Raw genomic sequence first — 13097 nt, 5'->3', positions numbered from 1 at the left:
CTGGCCAGTAGCCGGCCGACCTCTGGTCGTCGACGAGATAACGGAGCAATAGAAGGTGATAGGTTTCGTCAGAATCAAGATGGCCATTGGCGCCACTGCGCCGCTGCTACCCGGCATTCGAATCAAGGGAAAGGCGAGGGTGTTGTGGCAGCCCTTTGTCTATGAGAATGTGCCCGATTTCTGCTATGCTTGCAGGCAGATCAGGCACGCTGAGGGGCTTGCAGATTTTCAACGTCTGTGATGGAGGAGAGGCAGGCGCGGGCATGGTCCCCTACCCCCATGGTGGTGAAAACCGGCGGAAACCATGGGGAACCAGGCTTGAGCTTTAGCGAAGAGACCCAACAGCCAATCTTCGACCCTTGGCTAGTGGCCATGAGGATTCGGCCATCGCAAGCAACGAAGGGGCTGCCGCGGCCGAAGAAGATGACTGAGTCAACACCCGAGTCTTCTTCCTCTAGGCCGCAATCCCCACCCAACCGCCCGAGCTCTTTTGGCTCACCACCGGACTCAAACAGTTGGCAAAAACGGACGAAGGTGGCGCGATGGCACTCGCTCCCCCCCCCCCCCCCCCCCCAACCCACCTAAAGAATCAGCTGGCAGAAGAGGGAGGCGACTCTGGCTTGGGGTCAAGGGCGACTCAGGGCAGCTGCCAAGTGGGGATGAGTTTCGATCCATTGACTGACCTAGTCGACTCGGCGGATGCCGCAGTTGGTTTTGAGTTAGCCGGCCCATAAGTGTTGATGATGGATGCGGGCCTAGGCCTATCTAACAAAAGGCCTAGGAGCCCAGCGACCGGTTCAGTCTGGGAGGGCCTTGGCCAGGCTGATCGGGCTAGCCCGGAAGCACGGGCCAACCCGGATGTGCGAGCTGAGCCACCCGTGTGGACGAGTGGGGCGCGTCCATGGTACCCAAGCGAAAGGATGGGCATGATCGGGGATTAGGATTGTAGGAGCGGGGGGCTGCCGTCCCATTCGCCTCTACTCCAGGACACTCCCCAGCAAGGACGGCTCCGACCCCGACGCCCCTCAGTTTCTCTCCGACTCCACCAGGGGCGTTGGCGAGGAGGCCTCCCAGGCCTGCTTCGGCGCTATGACGCTGGGAGGCGGTGCCCCGAGTGGTTTGGACATGAGGCCCCCAGGCTACTAGCCGAGTGGGGAGGGGGCTGGGAAAGAGGCTGACAATGGCGGGCAGGCGGCCGACCAGGCGGACTCGAGTGTTGTTGCTGCCATCTTGGACCACCAATCAGTGGTGAGGAAGGTGAGAACGACAGTGTTGGGAGGAGATTCAGGAAGTGTGGATGGTGATGGGACTGGTGATGGGTCGACCCACTTAGTGGTGTTGGGTGTTGAGGCCCCGTGCAGCAAAGAGGAGGGGCTGAATTTGCAACATGGTGCGGAATGAAGATCCTACTATAGAACTGTAGGAAAGCGGCCAAGCACTTCTCTAACACCTCATTCAGAAGGCTAGTCCATGTAAACGATTCGGACAACTGTTTCCTATGTGAGACGCAGCTTTCTAGAGATAGCCTTCGCTGAGCTCAGCATCGCCTTTCGGTTGTCTGGGAGTCTTTTGCTGTGGAGTCTCATAACATGTCAGGGGGTATCATAATTTGTAGAAGCGGGGTGTCGCATATAGTTAATCTTTAGGGGAGAGAGGATAGTAGCGGCAAGCTACCAGAGGCCGACATGGTTGTCCTGCATCAGAAGCTGGCTATGCATCATTCTCTCTTGCGACAACATGATATTTTTTGGAGGCAGAAGTTCACGGTCCATTGGATTAAGAAAGGGGACAGGACATCCGTTGCTTTCACCAGTCGACCATTATTAGGAGGCAGAAGAACATGATCCGATCCTAGAGAGATGGGGCTGGGAAGAGAGTGAAGGAGGAGAGCAGAGTCAGATAGGTTCTAGTTAACTTCTTCATGTTTAGGTGGACAGAGGACAGTATCTCGGGGGTGGTCGCCCAGTTTTTATTGCCAGATGTTGGAGTTGGAATGGTGAAGAATGCGAACCTGATTTGGGCAGTGTCTGAGAGTGAGGTGTGGGGGGACATTTGGCTTTCGTGGAAGATAAAGCCTTGAGGTCGAATGACTTTGCCTTCTTCTTCTTTAGGACGTATTGGTGCGTCATCCAGAGGGCGATAGTGGAGGTTGTCCAATTGTTCTTCAGTACAACATCGGTGGCTGATGACTGGAAGGCAATCTATGTCACCCTCATCCCGTAGCATCAGGCTGCGATGGAGTCCAGTCACTTTAGGCCGATCAGTATTTGCACTACCCTCCACAAGGTAGTGGTGAAGATCCTGATGAGCAGGATGAAGCCTTTGCTTTCCAGACTTATCAGCCAGGAACAGGAGGCATTTGTGGAGAGTCGGAGCATTTCTGATAATGTCCTGATTGCCCAGAAGATGATGTAGGATCTGCAACGTGCCTTGAGATGCAGAGCTACATAGCAGTGAAGCTGGATATAGAGAGAGCTTACGATAGAGTCCGTTGGGGCTTTCTCAACTTTGCTTTGGAGACCTAGGTAGCCTGGGTTCTTGGTTGTGTGCAAAGGTCGTCCTTCTCCATCCTGATCTAGGGGACATTGTTGCCTTTCTTCCACTCCACTATCGGGCTTCAAGATTGCCCTTTGTCTCCTTACTTGTTCATCATTTGTGCTGATGTATTATCCTGCACCCTGCAGGCTGCTTAGATGCCTATGTGCCAGCCCCCGGTGCCTAACTGATCTCCTATCTATTGTTTGCCGATGATTATCTGCTTCTTATGAGGACGAGGACGGGGGACGCATTGGCCCTCAGAGGTATCTTGGAGGACAACTGTAAAACATCAGGTTAGAGGGTGAACCTCCACAAATCTATCATCTGCTTCAGTCCAAAGACAAGAATTGTGAGTGAAGCAGGTTATCAGGGGGCTCCTTAAAATGCAGGAGCAAGAGGGGATGTGGAGTTATTTGGGCGTCTCCATTCCTAGAAAGAGATTGCGGTTGTCGAAGTGCTTCAGTATGGTGTAGCACATCCAAGAGCGGTTGAAGGGCTGGAGAGCGGCCTCGTTATCTATATGGGTAGGTTGACGCTGGTGAGGTCGGTCCTAAGCTCCATGTCGGTATATCTCATGTGAACATAGTCATCCCAAAGACTGTATTGATGAGGATTGAGCGGCTTCTCCGGAATTTCCTGTGGGGCTCATATGGCGGCGATCATAGGGTGCATTTGTTCGCATGGGAGACGGTTTGCCTGTCAACTCGCGAGGAAGGGTTGGGGGTCAAGTATCTTCTTATGAGGAGAAAGGCATTGATTGCTCGGCATGCGGCATGACTGATACTTGAGCCGCAGTATTTCTGGAGTCAGGTGATGATTATCCTCTATGAATCGGTGGCGGCGGGTCGGGTGACTCAGAGTGGCCAGAGGTGCTCTTTCCTTTGGCAGAACATTTGCAGGTATATGCCCACTATCTTGGCTAACACCAAGTGGCTGATCGGCGATGGGCGTAGTCTGGATGTGGTGGATACTCTCTGGTGAGGCTCTGGCCGCCCATGATTAATGTTGAGGTCATGGGCGGACTTCGGGTTTGCGATTTTCTCCGCTCTAAGGTGGCAGGGTAGGACACTAGTTGAATCAACAATCTGTTTGAGGAGGGGTGATACATGCTTCATTGTCAGAGGCCCGGACTCTAGGATAGTTGTTGCTGGTAGGTGTTAGATCTTTGACATCTCTGTTTTGGGGATGGAGCTGAGAGCAGCTTGGGCCGGTCTGTGTCAAGCCCGACGTGTTCTACGGATCAGCACAGTCCTGCTCGAGGGCGATTCGGCTATAGTGATCGGCTAGATCTAAGGGGCACCAGCGGTGGGGATGGTTGCCACCATTTGCTTCGAGATATTCGGGTCATAGTGGGTGAAGATGTCGCTTTTCAGGCCAAGCATGTTTACAAAGAGTCCAATGGAGCTATGGATTGGGTGGCCTCGTATGTGGTTGACCACTATGGGGAGCTCTTTGGGTTGGTGAGAGGAAGTTGCCTAGAGCACTTTGAGACTTGTTATTTTTTGATTTTTTTTTATGTATTCACACTGGAAGTGTATGAGTCATCCGTTATAATAATAAAAGAAAAAACAAGAAAATAGACATTGGAAAAGATAAAGATATATATAGCGTGCACAATTCCCATAAATTCATGATTTTAGAAATCCCAGTAGTTTCAAGGTTGCCGATTTCTCCAATTCCCAAGCTGTAATTTCCTCCATCAATTCACAAGCTCCTTCTTTTTAATTAAAAGAAATTCAAAAATTACATGAATAGCATTTTTGGCATCCGAAGAAGCATGAAGAGAACCTGATCATTTGACGCAACAAATCCTAATTGTTTAAGGATTGTGGATTCTCCGATTCCCCTAATTGCTAAGCTCTACTTTCCTCTATCACCGCACGAAACTACATAAGTAGCATATTCGGCCATCCAAGCGGCAAATTATGCCCTAACACAGTGTGCACTATGTGGACATGCATCATGCCAATCATCTCATCTTCTTCTTATGGGCACCATCCATCATTTGCTAGTCTCGATAATTGGCCCACAGCAAAGATCCATGGCCATGTTGGTGCAGGGTATAATTTAACAGGCATGAAAAACACCCGAAGTTGATCTATGAAACCATTCCCGCGAGTAAACATCAAGAACGACCATTGAGTCCTTGTCTTGTTTTGGGATAACCGTTGAATTTTTTTTTTATTAGTTTTTTCTCGGAAAACCATCGAGAAGTCTTCTAGGAGAGCCACAAATTGCGCGAAATATCTTCTGGCATCGAGACTTTTCAAAGCTTCTGTCTGGTTCGCAAAATGCCATGTATCTTGCTCGTCTACCTGAATCATCTTCATGTGCTACTCTTTTCTGCGCTCCCTATATTGCTCTTGTATGAGAACCTTATTTTATGACGACCAGTTAGCCCCTTTGACTCGTTGATATTTATTATAACACAACAGCCAGCACCGCATACCCAAAATCCTCTTCGAAGATGCACGCACTTCTCAAATGAAAGCACCGGCTCTAACTTCAGACAGAATGAACAAGATAACAGGTGCAAGACATAGGTATTTGTACACGAATATGAAACTTGGGATTTGTTATCAACAGCTTCGGTGCTGGATTAATTCCATTCTCCTCGATCGTTTGGAACAGCATCCCATAATAGCCTTTTACCTAGAAAATAAAAATGTTCTTCTTCTTCTTTTCTTTTTTAGCAAACAAATAAAACTCTTCTTCTTGCTGAAGAGAGAGAGAATTCAGAGATTTGCACGATATTATTCGTCGTGCAGAAGCAAGTGAAAATTATATTTCATGTGAAGAAAGTCTTACTGAGACGGAGTGAAGGCAAGGAAAGAGAGGAAGAAGAAAGACCGGACAAAGATCAGAATCCGAATGCGTGGCTAGAATTTTAACCTACAACCATATCGAGCACAAATACGCAATGGACAACGCGCGCGAAAGGGCGAAAGAAAAGATACGTAACGTCGCTGCATAATAAAAAACACTGAAATTTCCGTCAAAAGCAGCTGCTAAATAAAACAAACCAACATATGTTTCTGCTCGGTGGTGTTCGAAAATGATAAGCAAAGCGAACCAGGAGAAAACACTGGAGCATGGTGTGATGCATAAGAAAATCAAACCAACACTAATTCATACATGTTTTGGGTGGTTGTTATCCATCCATATATAAACACATCAATATAAAGTTCGTAAATATATATCTATATCTTTATGGGGAGGCAATACGTGTACATAATATAGCATGCAAGAACACCTACTCTCCTCGAGAATCAGTGACACCTACCAAACAGCCCATACGGCTCCTTAGCAACAACAACAACAACAAAAAAAAACAGCCCATACGGCTCTATGGCTGTCCCTCCCCTTACACATTGATCTCCTGCGGTGAAATTTCTTGCCTAGCTATAGCCGGCGCGGCAACCTCATTTACTCGTCGCCAAAATTCCAAGCAACTATGACAAGGACACCCCTCCCTTCAAATTGAACACCCTAAAAGAAACATTAAATTCTTTTAATGTAGGAAGAAAAAAAAGAGATCTTTATTTTTTCTTTTTTAACATCGCATTCTTATTTATATTCTTGTACTGTGCTTCCAACTTCCAAACTTCTCTGCACTTAAATCAAGATCTCTCCCTTCCCCAACCCCTGAACCTAAGCTAAAGCAAGGGAAGGAATGGAAGGGAGCCATAAGCCACCCAGTTTGGATAAAAAAGAGCAACCACTATGCTCCGAATCTCACTCCCAACCCCTAAGCTAGACCAAGCCTTGCAATCTTGGAGTTAGCCTGCCCTTTGTCTCTCCGCCGTCGCCCTTCCCCTAGATCATTCTATGGTTGCTTTCGTCTTCCCACAAACGGGTCTCCAATCCTTGGCAATGAAAAAAGTCGCTTTTCTCCCATTTCCACTCCTCCATCAACAACTACCGTATAACCATAACCTAATTTCGAAATTCCAACGAACCGAGCTGGGTGCACCACACTTCCAAAAACCACCCGAAAAAAAAAAATCTAATTTTTACCGCAGAAAACAACGCTATAAGAAGTAGAAGAAAACTAATCATTTACAGAGTAGTAGTGACAATACATCTTCATCAGTGGGTAATCTCCGCACACGAAATGGACGGTTCTCCAACTTCCATCATTTAGTACGTACGATCCCCCAAAAGAGGACGAGAAAAAAGGGGGGCAAAAAAAAAAACGAAAGAACTAACGTACCAAACATCTACTCTTCGTTGTTCCTGATATCCGATGGAATGACGTCCTGAAGCAGCCCGCGATTCCTGTTCAGAATATCGGCCGCGGGAGTGCAGTGTCTCAAATCGCCGGAGGGTGCCGTGATGATACCAGCAGACGCAAGGCGGAAATCCGTCGGCGGGGGAGGGAGGTAGCTGGTGAAGTAGGGAAGGTGGATCTCCTTCGCCTGGAGCGAAGGGAGGACGAAGCCGGGGCCCGCCGGCGGCGGAGGCGGCATCTCGGCGGCGAGAGGAAGAGAGAGTGCTGGATGGACGCCACGTGGCACGACGGGGCTGGGGTGGGTGTGCTGGCCCTCGTAGGTCGTGATCACCACCGTGGGATCCACCGACGACCGCTCCACCCGCTTCTTCACGCCGCACATCGCGCTGGTGCAGCGGTAGTAGCTCCTGCGCCAACATGACGATCGTACCCTCGTACGTGAGAGAAAATTACGAGCAGTAGTTATGGGCGGGGAGGAGGAGTGGCATGGGGAGAAAATAAGTACCTGGGGGAGTGGCTATTCTTGACGGCCTTCTGTCCGTACTTGCGCCACCTGTACCCGTCCTCCAAGTGATTCACCTCGCTCTTCGTCATGAACGCGAACCTCGGCTCGCTCTGACGCTTTTGCCGCTTGTTCTTGCCTCCCTTCAAATCACTGTATGTATAATTTTCGATTTTCGTATAAAAATATAAAATTTAATCCCCACAAACTATTTCGGATTTAGTCCATATCTGGAAACATTTGTTAAAAAGATTTCAAGGATTTAAGAAAAATTGGTATACAGCTTACATTTTCTTGGCTTTGTCTTGCTCGTCCTCCTGCGGCTGGGGCTTGGCCGGATCGGTGTCGGTGGCAGCCTCCGTGGAGGAGGAGGAGATCGAGGACGAGTTCGGGGTCACCGGGGAGGACTCCGGCGGTGCCGCCGAGTGGGTCGCCTCGACCGGCGACGCCGGAGCTGGGAGATCGAAGAAGGACCCGGGGAGGCCGAGCAGCTCGAGGAAGCCTTGGGAGCTCTTGTCTCCCCCGCTGTCGAAGGCGATGTCGAAGATCCCGCCGACCTGGTCGGCGACGAACGGGGAGACTCCGGCCACCGCCGCGACCTCCATCTTTTCTTCTCTCTTCTTCATCATCATCGCGCCGCTCGCATCGGATTCCCACCCTCTGTCTCTCTTATCTCGCTGTAGTCCCAGAGTTAGGGTTTTTTCTTTCTCGCTAGAGAGGAGAAAAGTTGGAAGCGATGAGAAGAGGAGAGGGAGAGAGGGAGTGAGATTTTTTATGGGGTTTAAGCTGGGGGAAGGTCAAAAATCTAGACTAGGGAGCCGGTGATGGTTACCGGCTATCGTCGAATGCGGGCGCCTGCTTCGCCAAAGCTCGGTCGACGCTTTCATACGTGCGCTCAGGTTAGCGTCGACCGGCAACCGGCTCCGTGTGAACGGCACGGCTGCATTTGCCTGGGAATCGCCTCGTACGTGAGCCCCACATCACTCCTCTACTTGCTTCCCCGCAAAGTTTCTTTCCTTTACGAAAATACCCCTCGAGTGGGCGCTGGGGGATGGGGGGATCGGAATCATGCGATGGAGATGCTAGTAGGGGTAGTGTGGGAAGTGGGGCAAAACACACGTGCGAAGGTGCATCAAGTGGGTGCGTGGGCTGCATCAGCTTTCCGACGCGGTGGAATGGCGAGGAAAGCACGTGTGGCCCCGATGTCTGACACGCGGATCGCGTGTTGACGCGATGTCCACGTCATGTTATCTCGCTTACTCCCGACACGCCGGCACCGTCAAATAAAAAGGCATATATTCTCCAAATTAAAACGATATATTCCCTTCGCCTTATTTCCCTTGAGATAAAAATAAATAAATAAATACATAAATAATACTCCCTAACTTGCTTGTAAATGAGTGTTTTGGTATGCAAATTACGGCAGAGGACAACGAAGAGAAAAAGGAAACTAAAATTCTTAAGTTGGTTTTGTAGTATTTTCTAATTTTAATTCTTTCGACCTTTCTTTTCTCCTTGTTGGACCTTTCTTTTTAAGGTACCGACTATCAATCATTTTAAGGTTTTGTTTCATGTAGTAAGAAAAATACATTTTATAATGATGGTTGGATAATATACCTACAAATGTAGACATTGGGGAACTAAACCACACCTGAATCAGCATCATTTTCTCAATAAATAGTAGTAATATTCTCAGAATGACACTAATTGGTTTTTTTTGTTCTTTAAGATGTGTCTGATTAATCCTCAAAATATTTAAGATAATCCACCCTTCCTTTTACATGAATATCCTTTTAAATATCAAATTTTGCATGAATATCCTCCTAAAATTAATATTTTCATTATACCCTTGTAAAACACTTGTTTTGTTATTCTATTCATTTTTTATCCTTATTTTTTAAAAGTCCTTATGAAGTATTTTTTTCCAGACAGGAGATCCCGAAAAGGTTGGTTCTGCTTTCTTTTTGTTTTTTTTTTGCATCCCAATCTATGTACCTATGCCATCTAAAGCCATTAAAAATTAATTATTTCAAATTAAAATAACTAAAATATTCTTAATGGATAGATGTGTAAAGAGAGATCGCGATGGAGAACAAAAAAATAATTTTAATTTTTTATTTTATTTTTAATTAAAATAAATATGGTTTTTATTAATGGTATTAGAAGAACCGTTATGTTAGGGATATTTATGCAAAAATATTGTTTTATGAGGGTATAGAAATAAATGTAAATTTAAGAGGATATTTATGCAAATTTAAATTTTTAAAAGGATATACAGGCAAAAAAAAAAAACTTTTTTTTTTCCAAAATACAATTCCAGGGACATGGCCTTCTATGGCACGGGCACTGGTTATCAAAAGCCAAGTTGACAAAAAACTTTATTAAAGTATTGTCCAATTCTACTAGACTACTACCAATGCTTGGGACCTTGGAAGAATGATTCAAAGCTAATTAACAGGGTTAAAGAAAAGGAGCCATTAGTTAATGAAAAGTGAGAGCGGTCATCAAGTGGGATACGGTGTTCCCCGGGGGTGGTGCCATCTGATCTTTGGGAGAATCCAGCCGGGCAATCAAGGGGCGTCGGCATAGGGATAATCCCATCAGCAAGTGGGACACGGTGTGCCCTGGGGGTGGCCGTCTGATCTTTGAGAAAAGGGATAAGAGCGGGAGATTCTACGAAGCTTTTAGATAAGGGGAAGGTGGCGACCTCGACCAACTTGAGATGCGGCTTCGGTGGCCAAATGTGGGGCCCTAGGTGGGAAGGAATAAACGTAGGGTTAGAGGAAGTTGGACTTTGTAAGCTTTTTTATTTTTATTTTTTTGAAGCTTATTGGGGTGGCTTTGCATATGGTTAGATTTTTTTTTTTTTTTTTTTTTTTTTGAGCTTGATCTAGCGTTGCTCGGTTGGCAAGCTTTTTTTAATCATAAAGAAATAATGAATTGAACGACTATTCATGCCAAAGAAGGTAATTCTTTGTCATCACTCATTACTACGAGGATGGATCTCAACGGTATATTAGATATTTAGTTATGAAAAGCTAATTGCACTAAAAAAATAGAACTAGTAGATCAACAAACTTCTCTTTTTCCAAAGTAAAAATACTTTAAGACCGTTCTCATTACAAGGTGTTCGCTCGAATAATTTACAAAGAAACCCTTTTAAACCATCATAATGTGATGGATATTGTAAACATCACTGTAGTTGTCATTGTTATTGTTCTTTTTGTTGTTGCTCCAAGGCCACCAAACGCATAATACTTCAACTTAAACCTAATAAAGTTTGTTACATTTATCTGTTATTTCCCACTATACTTTTGTTTCAGTAGCTGTTATTGGGACAATTATTTTAACATTAAAATTCGAAATTTACCTTTTGAGATAAATTGTGTCTGTTAAAAGGTCGATATGGGCTATCCATTATTTAAATCCATGACATGTACTCACCCTTCCATACGCCTTCGTCAGGTCATGGTCTACTGCATGCACCGTATTCTTGAACTCGGTGCGTCAATGAAACATAAATTTGGAGAGCTGGGTATAAAAATTAGCAATAGCACTAATATAAGCTCAGAGAGAGAGAGAGAGAGAGAGAGAGAGAGAGAGAGAGAGAGAGAGAGAGAGAGAGAGAGGGGACCCCTGTACCTTTTACTTTCTCATAATTTGGCAGGATGTATTCATATTAGAGTTATATGAATTGTCGTTTTTATAAAAAAAAAAAAGAAGGAGGAACTAGGTTCGTAGTTTGGACCTACCTGGGTGTCCGGTGCTAATGAAGGTTCGATTGATTAAAGAAATGTTTGACGCATTGATTGATCAATCGATGGGCCAAATAATGAAGGTATTGAATGTTAGGTTAATTCCACTTAAACAAATCTTTAATTTCAACCATATGATATTTTATCAGTTTATTTGGTATTGAATTACGACTAATTAGTCCTTTATGATTTGTTCTCTAAATAAATATTGACTAGTACATCCCAAGATGATTCAAAATTTGATAATAAAATATTGCGAAGGACGAACGTCACTTGCGGAGGAGGTTAGGGTTAATAAAAAAAGAATCACATTATTGTACTCTCAATTACTTTATTGATATTACCTTTAATCATATTCCTTTCCCTCATTTGAAATATGGTGATGATTGCAAGTGGTTATCTCTTGCTAAGATTCCCATCATCCATTATTTGCAATGGACTTGTTACTAGGGAACACCCAAATGATAACAAAAGTAAACCAAAGAAATTCTAATATATTTTTTATAAATTCTATCAACAAAATCAATTAATTTTTACAAGCATATAAATTTATTATTTTATTCTAATCAAAATATGCTTAATTTTGACCTATGAATCCAATCAAGCGAATTAAAGAAATAAGAAATGGGGCCAACTTCGGTAGCTCCCACTGCACATAGAACCCTCATGTTATCTATCCATATCTTGAAAAATGTAACCTAGATTGTTGCTTTTTTTTTTCTTTTCTTTTTTTTACATCAGCGGCTCACACCCGACGAGTGTGAAAACAGCCAATAAAATCAGAAAACAAAATATGCGTAAAAACATAGGCACAGCCCCGTGGTCTAGCCAGAAAAAGCTTATCGAGTGATGAGCCGCGAAGGAAGCAACCTAGTCTGCAGCACCGGTCGTCTTCTAATATACGTGTGTGACCTGGTAGGAGTCAGCCTCCTTCTGTATTCTGCGAATATCGTGGAGCAGCTGCCGGTCCTCAGTTGAGCACCTCCGTCTCCGTATACACTCGATCACCATGGTCGAATTTTCTTCGAGGAGGATGCAATCCGCACCTAGTACCTGCCGCGCATAGGAGATACCCTTTCAGAGCACCCGAAGCTCAGTGGTCACTACTTATGAGTCAAAATTCTCCGCCTAACTGCCGCCACAAGTCTGACGTTGTGATTCCTAATGACAAATTTCACGTCTTCGTAGCTCCCCTCCTTTTCTTTTATATGCTTGTATTTACTTAGAGTGTCACTCACTCATTTTTCCTTTCTGTTCTTATGGGGGAAAATAAAATTTTATTTGACAAACCACGAAGGGAAGTCATCAAAACGAAAGATCCGCTGTACCCTACAAGGAAAAAGACCCTTGGGTTATGTTTACTTGAATGTGTCTTTGCTCAACCGCGTTACTCCTAATTTCTACGTACAGTTGCGTGTCAAAAAAGAGTTACCGCATCTACGAAGTGGCGGCGAGTATGTTGACCTCCACATGATCCTCGTCCTCTTGGATCACAGCCGCCCAATTTTTAGAGCAGATGCTCCCCAACAAGGGAGCAAGGCCAGCCCCCATCGCGCTCCACTACGAAAAAAAAAGAAACCCACCATTATAGCGGTGGGTCCCAGTCTGATGGGGCATCCAGAAAGCTGGGTCCCACACGGGATTCGCGGGTTGGTCTAGACAGGTGCCCAAGAGGCAGATTCTCCCTATTATTTCCCGCCTTTTCTAATGTCATCCTGCTCTTTTTTTTAAAAAAAAATATTGAGAGGATTAATTTTATCGGTGAATTAATTAATTAAAATTTAATTGTCGTGGAGAATGGGATTAGGTTGGGCAGCGTGGGGAAGTCAAACAACGATATCCAGAAGATCACGGGTATCAGAAGGGAAGAAGAAGGATGATGGTCAAAGGACTGGATTCAAAAAAGAAAAAGGTCGGAGCTCTTTTGAAAACAAAAATGTTTGAGAAAGGACAAATTCTGCCTCGTAATTCGCTCCAGCCATGCTGCCATTTGATGGAAAGAAAGATTAATGTTGGTAAAATGAAACAATAATAATTTGAGGGTAGCTTTGGCCCCCTTGTTCTAAATTTG

General features: G+C 45.3%; 1 protein-coding gene across 1 annotated transcript; it reads right to left on the bottom strand.

Moving 5' to 3' along the window:
- Positions 1-6570: 6570 nt before the first annotated feature.
- On the bottom strand, positions 6571-8137 carry LOC103696886 (probable WRKY transcription factor 48). Its single transcript, XM_008778609.4, has 3 exons — positions 7560-8137; positions 7275-7424; positions 6571-7176 (listed from the first exon to the last, which is right to left on the bottom strand). Exons 1-3 carry the CDS (start codon positions 7901-7903, stop codon positions 6759-6761), a joined length of 912 nt encoding a protein of 303 aa, XP_008776831.1. The 5' UTR covers positions 7904-8137; the 3' UTR covers positions 6571-6758.
- Positions 8138-13097: the final 4960 nt, after the last annotated feature.

Source organism: Phoenix dactylifera, chromosome 13, assembly GCF_009389715.1.
Source record: "Phoenix dactylifera cultivar Barhee BC4 chromosome 13, palm_55x_up_171113_PBpolish2nd_filt_p, whole genome shotgun sequence".
NCBI classification, from domain to species: domain Eukaryota; kingdom Viridiplantae; phylum Streptophyta; class Magnoliopsida; order Arecales; family Arecaceae; genus Phoenix; species Phoenix dactylifera.
The sequence above is the reverse complement of the archived record's forward strand: the minus strand, read 5'-3'. Positions and strand labels throughout refer to the sequence as shown.

Coding starts and splice junctions, on each gene's coding strand:
- LOC103696886 (XM_008778609.4), bottom strand. CDS start 7,903: ATGATGATGAAGAAGAGAGAAGAAAAGATGGAGGTCGCGGCGGTGGCC. Junction 7,425..7,559: donor CAAGACAAAGCCAAGAAAAT/GTAAGCTGTATA, acceptor TTATACATACAG/TGATTTGAAGGGAGGCAAGA. Junction 7,177..7,274: donor AAGAATAGCCACTCCCCCAG/GTACTTATTTTC, acceptor ATGTTGGCGCAG/GAGCTACTACCGCTGCACCA.